A 17282-nucleotide genomic window follows, 5' to 3' on the forward strand; every position below is an offset into this window, starting at 1 on the left:
GGACTGCCCCTAATCATTCACCCCCCTACATACACACAAAATACTCCTCATGGTCCCGTCCATTACTTCCCTCTCTGCTCACAGAATGTACCACTCATTTGAACCTCCATGAGGATGAATGACACTCTATCTAACACAGTTCAGTGTGTGTATTAACTGTATTTTGAGCTAGCAGTGAGGATGTGTAGCAAGCTCTAGCTGGGGACATCTGTAGTGCTGGCAACATGACACTGTTGGTATAAGCTCTGATTGGCGGAGAAGCTGATTGACAGCTGCTCCACCAATCAATAAAAACAGACCCATTCCATACAGCAGTCTCCTCAAACAACTGGTGTGGCATGGCTAATCATGCAGAAGGGCGGACTGGATTTCCCCATCTGGTAGGAAGAAGGGGTCCAATAGTCAGCAGATGAAGGACCATGAAGGCATCCTCTCACACCTGTATGCTCTAGGCAAGGACATGTTTAGTCTGTCTTTAATAAGTAGTTTAATATTTTGTCTAATCTGGTTATTGCCATAATATTTTGTCATGTTATTGAGATATCATGTAGACACATTATGGTGGTATTATCCGCCGTGATGGTTTGGTGGTATTATTAAGTAAAAGTATGATGGTATTATTCATTCACTGTATGGCGGTATTATTAATCACTGTATTTATTATTATTTAGAGGTGAGACAAATTCCGGCATCCGATATACAAATTCCACAGTGTGCCCTGAATTCCACAATCGAGCACATGACTCTTAGGAAACACAATCCCCCCCACTAGATATCAATTGTGTCGCCAACTATTATGTTTATAGCGTCACATTTGATGATCAATGAAAAAAAGATTTTATCATTATCATTCATCTTTTCCTTAGTTAACACTGGTCAATTATTGTTATGATTGTTCAGAAGCGAAGACATATTTAGACTTCGTGCCCAGGGCAGCATGAGTTACAAGTGTGACAGCCTACCTAGCCTGTGGTTGGCCCTGAAAGTAATGTTTCTTATTCATATGTAATTTTAACATGTTCATAAAATATTAGAATTTACTTTCTGGTCTTGACCTGAGTATTCCCAGCATTTATGACTACACAGTAAACCTTTCACTTGTGGTTTTTACAATTTACCTGCAGGTTAGAGCCTCTGGTATACTCACACATTATGAGCATGCATTAAAGGGTTATTCCCATGGATGCAAACAAAGCGTATAAATAAAGAAAGCTACCACGCTCAAAGCATCAGTCCGTATATAAATGATAAGAAACGCAGCACTTACTTGAATGAGGGGTCCTAATGAAGGTCCTAACCCCCCCTTTGATAGATCCAAGGTAGCAATGAAAAAGGTCTGTCCATATGTTCCCAGGACCTTGAGTCTGTTTCCCAAGAACATATGGAAAAACCTTTTTCATTGCTACCTTGGATCTACTAAAGGAAGGGGTTCAGACCTTCATTAGCCCCCCACCCCTATTTACAGTAAGTAAGTGCTGTGTTTCTTATCATTTCTATATGGACTGACCCTTTGAGCATGTGAGCATTTTTTATTTATACACTTTGCTTGCATTATTGTCATTCTGAGATTCTTGGGGATTTCTTAGATCATCCCTGGTCACACTCTCCTTAATTGTAGTTGTCTGGTTAACAGTGTCCTCTCTGCACCTGTGTTAGGCCCTGGGGACTACAAGTGTGACAGCCTACCCTTATGGATTCGGTTGTCTACACCGGGGTAAGTTCTCTTTTTTTCCAGAGGCTCTTTCCTTTCTAACACATTACCTCATCTTAGGGTATGTTCACACGTAGCGGATTTTGTTGTGGATGTGCACCAAAATACCCAGCATATTTTGTGGCTATTGGAGTGGATCCGCATCAAAACCATGTCAAAATCTGCACCATTTGGTGTGAACTTTGATGCAGTTTTTCATGCGATTCCACAGCAGATTTCACCCTTTCAATGGATATACACTGTGGAGAGTACACAAATGCCTAAGTTAGGAATACGTCTTTAATGTGAAGCATTAAAGCGGTTTTCCCCATTGGTGTCAGTGGCGAGATGAGTCACATTTACAAAAACAATCATCAATACTTATGTCCCCACTGCCATACTGCTCCTTCTCCACTGCAACCAACATGGTTGTTGCAGTTGAAAGAAGGCTTTAGTCATTAGTTATCATTAATGACGTTTCATAAGCCCACTAGGGGCTTCTATATTAGAAACCCACATGACAGGTTTACAGGCAAGACGACCTAGTGATGTCACCTGTCACATGCTGTGGCACCGAGGAGTTGCTCCAGCTCCATGGTCAGTCCAAAACTATATAAAAAACTTTACTTGGACAATCCCAGAACACTATAGGAGTTTGTAGATAATAAATTACTCACTATGGATTTCTTTTAACCTCTAGTATTGGCAAGACGGTTCATGCCAATCCTGTCAATGGGAATCCCAAATCTCCTTTTTGTAATATCTACTACTTTCCTGCAAAGACAAAAGCAAATGTATCAGTTTGGAATTGAGTCAGTTTTTAAAAGTTGGTAAGACATCTGTATTTGGTCCACTGTAAGTATTACTTGCTATGGAATTAGATGTAATAAAAAGCTTATATTCTTCAGTTATTATTTTACACATTTTTTTGTATAATTACAATGATGTTACCAGCTGTTCATGTAAATCTGGTTCCTATGGGCAACAGATAATGTTTGCTGTGTAAACCTTAATTGTCCTTATAATTTGCTATTTCGTATGCAAATATTCATTATGGATATATCAATGAAGTACCACACCGACATAAAAAGGTTCACTATTTCAAGATTAAAAAAACTGTGAATATTAAGGAGAATTTTAATTACATCATTTACAACAGTCCATTTCAGTCATTACACTGAGCATTCTAATTTCATTAAAGTGTTTGTTTCAAGTGGTCATCTCCGTTTTAGATTCAAGCCACCGGGTGATCTTCTGCTCTAGTTATGGGAAACTGTATGCAGTGCCAGATTAAACCCTGTAGAGGTCCCTAGACAGACAAAATCTCCTGGCTCCGCCACAATACGTTTTTAAAATTAGTTTATTAAAATTGTTGGTTAGTAAAACTATTACACAAAACAAACAATAACAATTAAACAAAATGTTTTATATTATTATACAATATTTACTTCAACTTGCGAATATTGTACTGGGGTCTGGAGTTGGTGGGAACTTGTGACATTACTCGAGTTTTCTTATGCGTGCTGTAGTGGGATAACACTGAACTAAGTAGTGTAGTGTGCACGTCAGCCCCTAGATGGAGATGACCATCACTACATGCATGTAGGTTGCACCAAACTTTTTTTACAAACTGACAGCTGGTCAAAGATGAACTTTTAAAAGACAAACTGTAATGTGAACCTGATGTCTATGGTTTATGTACTTTAACCCCTTCCCTCCCCATGACGTAAGGGTACGTCATGGGAGCGGTGTACTTCCCACAAAATGACGTACCCTTACGACATAGGGATAGAGCGAGATCATGACAGATCTCGCGCTATCCCGCAGCGGGAGACGGCTGTCAGTCATAGCCGGCCTCCCGCTGCAACAGCGAGGGTGCATCGGAGATGCGCCCTCCGCTGTTAACCCCTTCCCTGCCGCGATCTCTGTGAAGTAGCCAGGCTCTCGGACGTCCTGTGTTGACAGAGCCTATGATCGTTGTATAAGCGATAGGGCATGGCAGGACAGAACTCCTGCCATGCCTTATTACAGCGATCATCAGTGCTGTGCTTTAAGTCCCCCAGAGGGACATAGATGGTGTAAAAAAAATAATAAAAATGTAAAAAAAAGAAAAATGTAAAAAATATTTAAAAAAAAACATTTTTTTATGGTTTTTCTCATATTAGCATAAAAAAAGGTAAAAAAAAATTAAAATGGCACATATTTGGTATCAACGCATCCGTAATAGAGATGAGCGAACGTACTCGTTATGAGTACTTACGCACCCGAGTACCGCCATTTTCGAGTACATCAATACTCGCGCGCAAAGATTCGGGGGGCGCCGTGGCGGCACTGGGGGTTGCAGCGGGGAGTGGGGGGGAGAGGGAGAGAGAGAGGGCTCCCCCCTGTTCCCCGCTGCTACCCCCCGCACCGCCACGCCTCTCCCCGTCCCCCAGCGCCCCCCGAATCTTTGCGCGCGAGTACTGATGTACTCGAAAATGGCGGTACTCGGGTGCGTAAGTACTCATAACGAGTACGTTCGCTCATCTCTAATCCGTAACAATATGTACAATAAGTTGAATATGCTTTGTATTCTGCACGGCAAAAAGCGTAAAAAAAAACGTTAAAAAAATAAGGCAAAATGCTAATTTTTAGCATTTTGCCCCCCCCAAAATGCAATAAAAGTGATCAAAAAAGCTGCATATTCCCCAAAATGGCACCAATAAAAACTACAGCTCGTCTCACAAAAAATAAGCCCTCACAGAGCTCCGTACATAGAAAAATAAAAAAGTTACAGGACTTCGAATGCAGCGATTTAGAAAAAAAAAAGATTTCCAAAAAAAGGGTTTTTAGTGCAGAAAAGTGGAAAAACCTAAAAAAAGAGAAGAATTTTGGTATCGTTGTAACCATACCGACCTGCAGAAAAAATGGATTGTGTCATTTATGCTGCATGATTAACGCTGTAAAAAAAAAAAAAAAAATCTATGGCAGAATTGATGCGTTTTCTCTCCCTGTTATCATAAAAAAAAATTATAAAAGTTTTACAATGTAGTCTATGTACCCAAAAATGACACCAATAAAAACTACAGTTCGCCACGCAAACAACAAGCTTTTATATGGCCGTGTCAACGGAAAAGTAAAAAGTTATGGCTTTTGAAGAATGGAGATGAAAATTCGCCAAAAATCGTTGCGTCCTTAAGCCTAAAATAGGCCATGTCCTTAAGGGGTTAATGTAAAGTTTTTGTTTCTTTGAGTTAAGTCATTTTTTTTCTAGCGACGGCGCTGTAAAGTCAGTGATTAAAAGAAAAAAAAACTGTACTGCACGGGTCCGACGGCTCGCCTTGTGGACATCCGCATTAGAAAAAAAAGAAAGAAATTACAGGTACGCGCGGATGCCAGCGGGGCACAGGGTTGGATTCCGCTGCGGGCTCAGCATGCAGAATCCGACCCAGTTGTGTGCAGCCGGCCTAAGACTGTGTTCATGGATTGTGTTGCATTTCTGAACCACAATTACAATCACATCCATAACTGCATGCACTATTGAAGACCACATGTGAATTCAAACAATACATGCGGTTTTTAAACTGCATGCAGGTTTCTGATACGTTTTTCAGTTGTGCGTATAGTGTTCAAATATACAGTATATACCCAGGTTATACTAGTTGTACCGTAGGCGTAGCGCCAGGGGCTGCTGGGGTCGCCATGGCGACTCGGCCCCTGCGCTCAGGGGCCGGGAGGCCGCCCTCGACCATACTCACACGTATATTCAGTGCATTAATGGCTGGCTGTTCTGACTGCAGAAAGATTCCCATCATGCGGCAGCCATAACGGCCAGCCAGAGAGGAAGAGAAGGGAGAAACTCACATGGGCTGGCAGGGGAGGAGGTAGGAAGTCACATGGGACAGCAGGGGAGTAGGGAGGAAGCCACATGGGACGGCAGGGCACAAGGATCATGTGATCATGTGCTGCCCCCTGCTTCCTGCTGCACGGAAGCCTCTGGGTTTGCCTCTCCTGCTGCTGCTGTCACATGGAGGAGAAGTGGACCGGTCCCTAGGGGAAGGGGATATGTCTGTCTGTCTGTCTCCCTCCTTTATCTATCTATCCCATATCTATCTATCTATCTATCTATATACTATCTATCTATCTATCTATACACTATCTATCTCATATCTATCTATCTACTATCTATCTATATACTATCTATCTATCTCATATCTATCTATCTATATACTATCTATCTATCTCATATCTATCTATCTATATACTATCTATCTCCTATCTATCTCATATCTATCTATATACTATCTATCTATCTCATATCTATCTATCTACTATCTATCTATAAACTATTTATCTATTTATCTATCTATCTATATACTATCTATCTATTTACTCTCTATCTATCTACTATCTATCTATCTATCTATCTATCTATCTATCTACTATCTATCTATCCCATATCTATCTATCCCATATCTATCTATCTATCTATCTATCTATCTATCTATCTATCTATCTATCTATCTATCTATCTCATATCTATCTATCTATCTATCTAATATTTATCTATCTATCTATCTATCTATCTATCTATCTATCTATCTATCTATCCATCCATCCATCCATTGAATATCTATCTATCTCATATCTATGTATCTATCTATCTATCCATCCATCGAATATCTATCTATCCAGCCATCCAATATATATCTATCTCATATCTATCTATCTATGGCCGCCTGCAGGCAGGCAGAAATTCTGCGGCGGGATTTCCCGTGGAATTTCCGACATTGGAAGCTGCCATAGGATTGCATTAGCTGCAGTTTGTTGGCAAACAAACCGGGACATTAAAAAGATCCATAGCTGCGGGGCGCTGGTGAGTACGCGCTGCTCTCTGCAGGCGCTCGGGTCGGGTCCCGCGGCGAGAATTCTCGCTGCCGGATCCGAGCCGGCCGTCTGCAGGCGGCCTATCGCTGGTAGAAGTTAAACATTTCCCTGGATTAATTGTATTTATTTGCACCCTTTACATACAATCAAAAAACGCATCAAAACCGCATGCTGTTATTAATTGTGTCTGCAGCTCCTTAATAACATACGCGGTCTTTAAATACTGCATGCAGGTTTTTTATGTTTTCTTCTTTATTGTGGTTCTAAAGGGCAACAAAAACATGACCGCTCTCACACGGGTTCAGAAAACGCAGCTCGAAATCGTGGCATTTTTACCGGAATTTCAAGCAGCATTTACGAACACAGATTACAGCATTTGACAGCACTTTTTAATGCGTGATGAGATGTGCTAAAAACCATGAAAATGCAAAAATAGAACAGACAGCTCACGAAAATCACAGCGATAGAAACACAGTGTTCGGGCGCAGATTTGAGTAAGCTCATTAAAATCTCTGGGAGTGTTGTACCGCGGTTAGTACAGCGTTCGGGACACTGCGCTAATAGCGGTAAAAAGCGGTGTGTGTGTGAGAGTGGCCTGCGGGGCTACAAACAAATTCTCATGTTCAGGAAATGCGCCATGTTTGGAAAGATTACGCCAAGGGGCAGATCATGTATGCAGCACGATCTAGATATGGGTATGGGGGAGTGTGGGGTGGAAGCCCGGGGTGGGGGGCCCAAGCTGAACTTTTGCACCCGGGCCCCTGAGCCTTTAGGTATGCCCCTGAGCTGTACATATATAATATATACAGTATATATCCAGGTTATACCAGCTGTACATATATAATTATATACAGTATATACCCAGGTTATTCCAGCTATACATATATAATTATATACAGTATATACCCAGGTTATACCAGCTGTACATATATAATTATATACAGTATATACCCAGGTTATACCAGCTGTACATATATAATTATATACAGTATATACCCAGGTTATACCAGCTGTACATATATAATTATATACAGGAGATCTCCTGGTTACACCAGCATGGTACATACAAGAGATGTATAAGTATATACATCTCCTGTATACAGTGATATCGGCCATGCTGGTGTAAGGCCGGTCTCACATCTGCGTCGGGACCTCTGGCCGGAGATTCCACACAGATCCGGCACCAAACACTGGGGAAAAAAAGTGCTCTGTGCCACGTTTTTCTTCCGTCCAAAAGGCGGGCTGAAATCGGACGGAAACCATTATAGTCAATGGAGTCCTTCCGACGCTTTCGTTTCTGTCCACAGACGGATCGTTCGTCCGCGGGGATTCCCCTTTCCTGCTCCACAAACGGAACAGGAAAGCGGAATTCCCCAGTGCAGATGTGAAACCTCCCAAAGTTGGATATATTCTGTATATAATTACACATGTACAGCTGATATAAATTATACATTCTGTATATAGTAATATAGAGCATGCTGATATAAACTGGGCCAGGTTACACCAGCATGGTCTATATCACTATATACAGGCTGTAGAGCTTCTATCAGCTGTACATACATAATTATATACAGGAGATACACAGGTTACACCAGCATGGTCTATATCACTATATACAGGCTGTAGAGCTTCCACCAGCTGTACATACATAATTATATACAGGAGATACACAGGTTACACCAGCATGGTCTATATCACTATATACAGGCTGTAGAGCTTCCACCAGCTGTACATACATAATTATATACAGGAGATACACAGGTTACACCAACATGGTACATATTACTATATACAGGATGTATATATCCCCCTGTATATAGTGCTATGCAGGGGCGTAACTATAGAGGATGCAGGGGATGCAGTTGCACCCGGGCCCAGGAGCCTTAGGGGGCCCATAAGGCCTCTCTTCTCCATATAGGGAACCCAGTACTATGAGTAAAGCATTATAGTTGGGGGCCCTGTTACAAGTTTTGCCTCAGGGCCCAGGAGCTTCAAGTTACGCCTCTGGTGGTATGTCCCATGCTGGTTTAACCTGTGTATCTCCTGTATAGAATTATATATATACAGCTGGTATAACTTATGCAAGTTATACATATGTAATTACACTCCTTCCTCTACTCACCTCTGCAGCAGTCTCTGGGCAGCCTGTAAATGAAAGTCCCGGTCCTATGATCACATGACCGGCTCATGTGATCTGCAACCACAGGTCCTCCTGCACTTTCATGCACAGCCGGTGCATCCAGTGCTCTGGAAGTGAGTAGAGCCGCACTAGCCCCTCCCTCTGGTAATCGCTGGCCGGCAGTGACTGATAGACTGCAGCTGTGACCACTCACAGCTGCAGCCTATCAGTGGGAGGGCCACGTGCCGTGGGAGTCTGCAGCCTGTAATTGGCTGCCGACTCCACATGTAACAGCCCTCCCCTCTGCGAGGGCCGACCTGCGGCGCTGCCTCCCACCTCTTCTCTCCCTCCGCCTCCCGCTACAAACCCACTGTCGGACCCAGCGATCATGTGGCCGACAGCGCCGGTAATGCACGCACTGTGCATGTTGAATATGGCGGGGCCACTGGGCCCCCTCAGCGCAAGGGCCGGATTGCCGTTGCGACCCCTGCTTCGCCTCACAGTACGCCAGTGCAGAGAGTGGTTGCTAACAGGTTACATGTCTCCAAATTTGCTACTTCAATTTTTAAAAATGCAGACATACTATGTAGGGAAAGCCAATAGTGGGCACCAACTCTTATAGGGGTTTTACAGTCCATCTATAAGAAATCTGCTTAGAAAAAGGACAAATGAGAATTCTGAGAATGTCTTATTGTATATAGAATATAGGATTGTTCATTTAAGGAAGCTGAGTGACAACCCACATAGGAACAGCAATGACAGCCATATCCAGCTTTCCAAAGAAAAAAAGCGGTTAAAAACAACATGAAAAGGACAATTCAAGAGTTTAAACTTACAGTGATTTTTATTTTAGGTGTGACCTTCCTTAAACCCAAAGGGTCATTTCGGGGTCTTAGTGTACAGGAAATGTATGCTTAGAATTCGTAAGATGACTGGGCTATCAAACATTTTATTTAGGTAGCTATTTCATTCTATGCAGCTGCTTCCTCTTGTTTGATGATTTTTGACTCACTTAGGTGTGAATTGCAGAATACTAGCTGTGTCTAAAACCAGCATGTACGTAATTATAGTTAACATCAACACAGGCGTCCGCAGGCTGTTTATTTTTGTGTGTTAATAAAGGAGTGATTCTGGAATACACGCAGTAAAAATTCCTCTGCTTGTAAGAAATGTTATTTCTGTGATAGTTCTATATCTTGTGGAGAAGACAGGGGAAATGCAGCGCTCCACCTTTGCTTTTAACTAAAATATTCAACATCATGTCAGCGGAAGGACAAATTCTCCTGGCACCCAAGGCCAAGACGGCAATATGTAACCCTACTGTCTCCCTGATAAGACATCATTACCAGTTTCGACAGGGATCATGGCTTCCCTTTTTTAGCCCTGTAAAGGACATTTCACGCTGGCGCAATTGTTCTGCAACACATTCACAGAAAATTCAGCACCAAAATCTGCATGTCATAGCGTGGATTTACTTGCGGAACTTAAACTGGATTAATTTTGCCAGCAATTTTGCATCAGAGCCTGCATCCATCCATGCAGATTTTGGTGCGGACGTCTGCAGCTCCAAATTCCACAGCGTTTTACCAAACAATTCGTTCTAAGTGAAAAGTCCCTGACTGATGTCAACTGATCGGCAGAGACCTGATATTATATTATTACTGTTGTTTGTTATTTCATCACAGTGTTTGTTTAATTTTTGGTGTGGCAAGTTTTTACTATTTTGGTTTTTTTGTTACTATTTGAATTATGTGGTTTTGTCAGGTGGCGGGGAGATGTCTAGTTCGGATACATAAACTTCTTCCTCTTTCATGCTGTATGTTGCCAAAAATAAGGTTGTGGATGTTGAAATACGTAGAACCAGTGTCAGACTAGGGTACATAAGGACCACCAGTGGAATTGAGGCCGTTTGCACCACATACGAGCATTTTCAGGGGGTGGGTATGGGGGGGTGGGAGGACTTGAAATATAAGCCCTACCCACACAACAAAGCCCTAGCAGCATAAAAACAGCGACAAAAACACATGCATCACCTGAGAAGCTCTGTCAGCTTCGAAGGGATCTTCTCCCCGGTCCCTGGCAGTTGTCTTCAGGCATCTGTTCTGGTCAGGGATTGGAAAATCCTGTCCTCCAGGAAGCGCTGCCTCTGATTAGCTGAGTGCTGCGGTGCTTAGCCAATCAGAGCCAGCGCTTGAGGAGCCAATCACAGCCATTCATTCCTTGATTGAATGCCTGCGATTGGTTCATCGAGCGCTGGCTCTGATTTGCTAAACTATGGCGCTCGAGAACCAATCACAGCCAGTCATTCCCAGAGGCGGGGATTTTGATTTTTAAATCTAGGAAGGGCTGGCAGAAGACTAAAGACAAGTGCCGGAGGTGAAGAGGAGACGCGCCGAAATGACAGCGCCTCTTAGATGATGTTTTTTTTTTTTTATGCAGCTAGGGCTTAGTTTAGGGCTTTTATAGTAAGATTTCCTACTGTAAAAGTTGCATCGCACCGCACTAAAACGTGTTTTCATGCAATGCGATGCAACAGAGAGGGAGGCTTCATAGAGAAACATGGGCTACAAAAAAATTGCAAATTGTGGCCGTATAGAGGCTACAATGTTGTCGGCTACAAAACATCACTTGTGTGGAAGAACCCATAGAAAGGCATGGGCTCTAGATGCATGCGATATGTAGCACTGTTGCATCGTGACAAAATAGCGTGATAAAGTCGCCCGTGTGGAAGCGGCCTGATTTTGATGGCCCACCTTCCATCTATACAATAATAATGTAAGTTCACTTTAAATTCTAAATTATATTTGAGTTTAAAAGAGCAGCTCACAATTTCCTGTAGCGCAGACTTTTTTCTATGTTGCTCTGATACTTAATATATGTATTTCACAGGAAAGCTAAATGAGAGCAGGCCGAATGTATATACAAAGATATGGTTGCAGAAGAAAGCTTACTATGTAGATATGGTAATAAAACCAAGCTTACTACATAGATATGGTGCCAGAACCCAGCTCACTGCATAGATACCAGAACAGAACCAAGATTACTGCATAAATATTATACGAGAGCCAAGATTACTAAAAAGAAACCAGCACAAAACCAAGTTTATTACATAAATATGATAACAGAATAGAGCTCCCTGCATAGGTACAGTACGAGAACTGAGTTTGTTACATAAATACAGTACCAGAACTGAGCTAACTGCATACATATAATGGCAGAACTGAGCATACTACAAAGACTTACGTATGTCTGTTTGTCCGTCTTAGGGCTTAGTCACACGGGCGTTTTTTCGCATGATTTCCAGATGCGTTTGCGATCCGCATCTATATAGACCCAATGCTTTGCAATGGGAGCAGTCACATGTCCGCTTTTTAATCGGATGGGCGGAAAATTATATGACACAATGATTCGCAGGACGCTGCGTTTAAATTGTGTGCACAAACGCATGTACTGCAAATGTGCTGCAGATATTTGTGAAATTCATGCGCATTTTGATGTGCACTGCGATTATACTCAGGTCAGACAGACGTTTTGGCTGCAACGAAAAACGCTGCTAGGTGCAGATTTTTCGCCGTAATGCCGGCCTCGGTCACGCGATTTTTTTGAGTGCATTTGTTATGCGCACAGCAAATCGTTCGAAAAAATGCCCGTGTGACTAAGCCCTTAGGCTGCCTTCACACGGGCACCAAAATTGCGCAAGCTTTGTGCTTTCCAAGGTGCACAAAAATGAACCCCATTCCTTTGAACGGGGTCGTACACATGAGCGATGTTTTCCTGTTTGGCACCGTAATGTGATGCAGCATACAAATCGCGGCATGTTCTATCTTTGTGTGTGCTCTCGCATCGCACCGCCAAATGTTTTCAATGGAACCCGTGGCAGCATCGCACCATGTGCTAGGTGCCCGCGATGCTATGCAGGTCTCCCATTGAAAACAACCGGGGCAGAGGTTCCCTTCATCCCCGAAGTGATACAAGGCTATTTTCACATGAAAGCGCCTCTCATCCCTGGGGATTTCACATGGATTACAAGTGCGATGTGGGGGCGCCATTCACTGTGAATTGTTTCCACAGCAAATGATTGAGATTTGTTTAAAGGGACACTGCCACCCCAGTGACAGAGCGTGGGGGATGTACCTTTAATACTCACCCACTCTCACTCTGTCCAGTGTTGAAGTACGTGCACAGTCTGAAAATCCGACTCCTTGAGTTCAACGGGTCCATCTTCATCTCCGTATTTTCCACGCGTGCAATTTTCCTGCATATTTGCACACTCAGAGCCCCACAGAGTTCTATAGGAAGTGCACAAAAGTGCCATACACTGCACAATTGTGTGAAAAAAGAGGGCATCTGCACTGCACGAGGCTACATAGCCATTTAAATCACAGCGGGGAGTGTCGTGCGTGTATGTGATCAGGTGCTGTGTGCGCAAAAAGTAAAGTACTATGCGCCAATACATGCGCAACTCTACCTTATCGATTTTTTCCTGCGATGTAAAGCAGGAAAACATTGCTCATGTGTATGACCCCAATGTTTGCAATGCACAAATCGCACACACTTTTTTCCGGCTGTGTGAAAACGGCCTAAAAACTCCACCCAAAAAAAAGCTGGTAAAAAATTGCAGGCATCATTCAAATACATGCAATTCATTGAAAAAAAAACCCAGAGCAAAGACTTTTGTCTGAAGGAAGTCAAAGACAGGGACACTTAGCAGGGCTAAGTCGCTGATTGGTTCATTCATCCATCCATCCTTACATATCTTTACACATATACATTTAATATGTTTCTATATTACCTTTTTTTTCTTTAGTATTTCTACTTCTTTTTTCGGGGGTGGGGGGGGGGGAGTATATCTAACAACTGCATATGTAAGCAATCTTGAAACTGGAAACTAAATATTCAATGTTAGTAACATTAGTAGCTTACTGTCTCCCTCTCCTGGTAGAATCTTAAAAGTACAGCTTTACACTTATAGTCTATGACTTGTTCTGTGATTAAATGCTGTAGTTTAGGCTATGTCCATGTATGTGCATTTTTTTCTAGGGCATGTATGATCTAAACAGAGGGAAAACTCATTTAAAATTGCCTATAATTTTTTAAATTCTGCTTCTGGTAAAAAGCAACAAGCTTCAGATCAACAAAAACACACATTCTCTCGTCCTGTTAGAGTTCGTGGGAAAAATGGATCCACCAAGATCAATTTTTGCCTCCTTTGACATTAAGAGTAACTGATTGAAAAACTGATCACACTAGCAGATCTTACAGTACAATCTTCTTTATTGCTTCTCTTACAACTTATCCAAACTCTAAAATAAAGTTTGTGAATCCAAACATTGATGTTTGAAGGAAAATATAATTACGATGAAGTTATGACGATGGACCTTTAGTTAAAGCACATAGCAAGTGGAATTACCACCCAACAAATATGTGACAGCATTGGGGGTGGACACAAGCTGCAAACAACACTTTGGCTCTGGCACAGATGCGGCATGACATCTTGGTAATACAGCATGTGCTATTTCATCCAGGAAGATTTCCACCAGCATGTCAGGAGCTGGACGGACAGCATTATAGCATTAGGGTCCGTTCCATTCAGTGCCATCAGGGCCCAGCAAATACTGGATCTGGCACTTCTGTTTTTTCTGTTGTTCAGCTCCTAGGGCAAAGCCAAACAACACAAAAACCTGTTGCTGTTGTGAACCTAGCCTAACTTGACAGGTTCAGATACAGCCACTTGACTCCAGTATACCTGTAAATAATGCATTCACCTCCAATTGTCCTGCACAATGATAGTGATTACAGTGTAGTTACCTCCAGTGATCACAGGTGACATCTTCTCTGATTGGAATAATCCACTTTCATTTTTCTTTTCTGGACCTGGACTGCCATGAAGACTTCTAACCATGACTTGTCTCTGCACACTCTCCCCATCCTGCCACTGCTTCCAATAGACCTCACAGTGTCCCCTCTGTGGACCCACTTATTATTATTAGTTCACCTCTTTGTAGGCCCAGTTACCAACATTTCCCCTTCCTGTGGCCACACTTACTTATAATGCCTTTCTACAGCCCTACTTGGTTATAGTACTCTCCTCTGTGTCCCCACTTAATAGTGCTCCTATTTTTGGCCCACTCAGTTATAATATTCCCCTCTGTGGCAACACTGAATAGTAATCGCCTTTGTGGTCCCACTAAATATTGCTCTCTTCTGTGGTCCGACTCCGTAGTGCTCCCCGTGTCTCACCGTAGGGCCCTGGCTACATTAAAGGGGTTGTCTCACGGCAGCAAGTGGGGTTATACACTTCTGTATGGCCATATTAATGCACTTTGTAATATACATCGTGCATTAAATATGAGCCATACAGAAGTTATTCACTTACCTGCTCCGTTGCTAGCATCCCCGTCGCCATGGATCCGTCTAATTTTGCTTTCTTCTGGCGTTTTTAGACGTGCTTGCGCAGTCCGGTCTTCTCCCTGGTGAATGGGGCCGCTCGTGCCAGAGAGCTGGTCCTCGTAGCTCCGCCCCGTCACGTGTGCCGATTCCAGTCAATCAGGAGGCTGGAATCGGCAATGGACCGCACAGAGCCCACGGTGCACCATGGGAGAAGACCCGCGGTGCATCGTGGGTGAAGATCCCGGCGGCCATCTTGGTGAAGGAAGAAGTAGGAAGAAGGAAGACGTCGCAGAGCGGGGATTCGGGTAAGTAATATATATATTTTTTTTTAACACATCCCTTGGGGTTGTCCTGCGCCGAACGGGGGGCCTATGGAAAAAAAAAAACCCTGTTTCGGCGCGAGACAACCCCTTTAACTTCATACAGCAGCTGTGCAATTCATTTCTAAAACTGCTGTGATAAAATGAAAGCTGTTCTATGATTTGTTGTTATGGGCAACAAAGACAATTTTTCTTTTAGACAGTTTTGATAACTCTGCCCAAAGCCTAAACTGGTGTCAAGCTAGCCTGAGTACAACTTTCTTAATGTGTTTTATTCAAAACTATGTGTCCATATCCTAGGGTAAAAGCAACACAAATCCGACATTTTTGTAAAGTACCTGTATTAGTAAAATAATGTCATATATATATATATATATACACATATACGCACATATACGCACACCTTGTTTTTCGGACTTTAAGATGCACCTGCCTATAAAGGCTTCCTGCCATGACCATGCTTGCACAGGTATTTGCACATGCAAAATCTGCATACATAAAATACAGGGAATAGAACCCATTGATTTTAATTGGCTTGCTCTCAGGAGTGCATTTTGAGCGTGTGGTGGTCCTGGTGGTCTGAGGATTTAATGTTGCTAACTATGGTCTAGTGCAACACCTCCTTTCTTTCTATTGTAGGGTAAGTGTTGGAGGGGCAACAGGTGACACTCTACTGCTGAAGGATAGCAGAATTGGTGCTATTAACTTAATTTGGTGCAAATGTTCACTATGATTTCTGTTTGAAATCCACTGTGAAAATCCATTTATTTTCTGCAACAGATAGAGCATGGTACTAATTCGAAAACCTGCAGCATGACCATTATCCACTGTGGATTTTTTCCATTGTGAGTGAAAGGTGTTTGTTAACCCCCCTCGCACTTACTTTATACTCTGCTTTCTTGTTCAGTTTTGACGTGGCTTCTGTAGCTGAAATTCCACCAAAATTCTGATATGTGTGAACTCACCCTTAGGGCTCCTGCAGGCTGGGTCGGATCCCGCTGCAAGAATTCTCGCAGCGGGATGTGTGCAGTGCCCCTGCAGTGACCACTGTGGCTCACCTGCTCCTGGCGTCTCCCCGCTCTGCTATATGCCAGCCTGCGCCCAGAGTGGAGCCGGCGAGTCACTAGTGACGTTTCTGTGCAGGCCTGTGAGAGACCCGCACAGAAATAGAACATGCCGCGATTTGTTTACTGCGTGTGTTTTCATGTGGTCAAATTGGGTTGTCTGCATAGGATTGCATTATCTAATGCAATCCTATGGCTGCGGGCATTGGTGGAAATTCTGCAGGAAATTCCGCGGCAGGATTTCCGCCCATGTGCAGGGGGCCTTATACTACTCTGATCTGCTATGCTATATGTACAGACACAACTATGCTATATAGCTCCTTTTCTGCTCTCTTGCTGAACTGCTATGACTCCTCCGACACATCCAATTGGTCACAGAAAGGTCATGCACACACCAGGAGCTTTTCTATTACTGAGCTGAACTGCTGAGGACTAGAGATGAGTGAACGTACTCGTTTAGGGCGATTTCGCAATCAAGCATCGCTATTTTCGAGTACCTGACTACTCGGGTGAAAAGATTCGGGGGGCGCCGGGGGTGAGTGGGGGGTTGCAGGGGGGGGGAGAGAGAGCTCCCCCCTGTTCCCCACTGCTACCCCCACTCCACCACGCTGCCCCCCGGCACCCCCGGAATATTTTCACCCGAGTAGCCAGGTACTCGAAAATAGCGATGCTCGATTGCGAAATCGCCCTTAACGAGTACGTTCGCTCATCTCTACTGATGACCTATTGCATGGGGAACTTCATTGTACAAGATGTGGAGACTTTTTAGCAAGATTTTTTTTTTAACTAAAAAGTGAGTCTTATAGTCCAAAAAATACATTATATGGATTTAG

The 17282-nt window shown here is 43.0% G+C and overlaps 1 protein-coding gene across 1 annotated transcript in view; it reads right to left on the reverse strand.

Moving 5' to 3' along the window:
* OSTN (osteocrin) overlaps positions 1-17282 on the reverse strand; it is a 50268-nt gene that overhangs the window by 14606 nt on the left and 18380 nt on the right. Inside the window, exon 4 of the mRNA XM_066590135.1 lies at positions 2368-2464. Coding sequence (XP_066446232.1) covers positions 2380-2464 — 85 coding nt within the window. The 3' untranslated portion in view covers positions 2368-2379. The remainder of the gene's footprint in view (positions 1-2367; positions 2465-17282) is intronic.

The sequence above is a fragment of the Eleutherodactylus coqui genome, chromosome 1 (genome assembly GCF_035609145.1).
Source record: "Eleutherodactylus coqui strain aEleCoq1 chromosome 1, aEleCoq1.hap1, whole genome shotgun sequence".
NCBI lineage: Eukaryota > Metazoa > Chordata > Amphibia > Anura > Eleutherodactylidae > Eleutherodactylus > Eleutherodactylus coqui.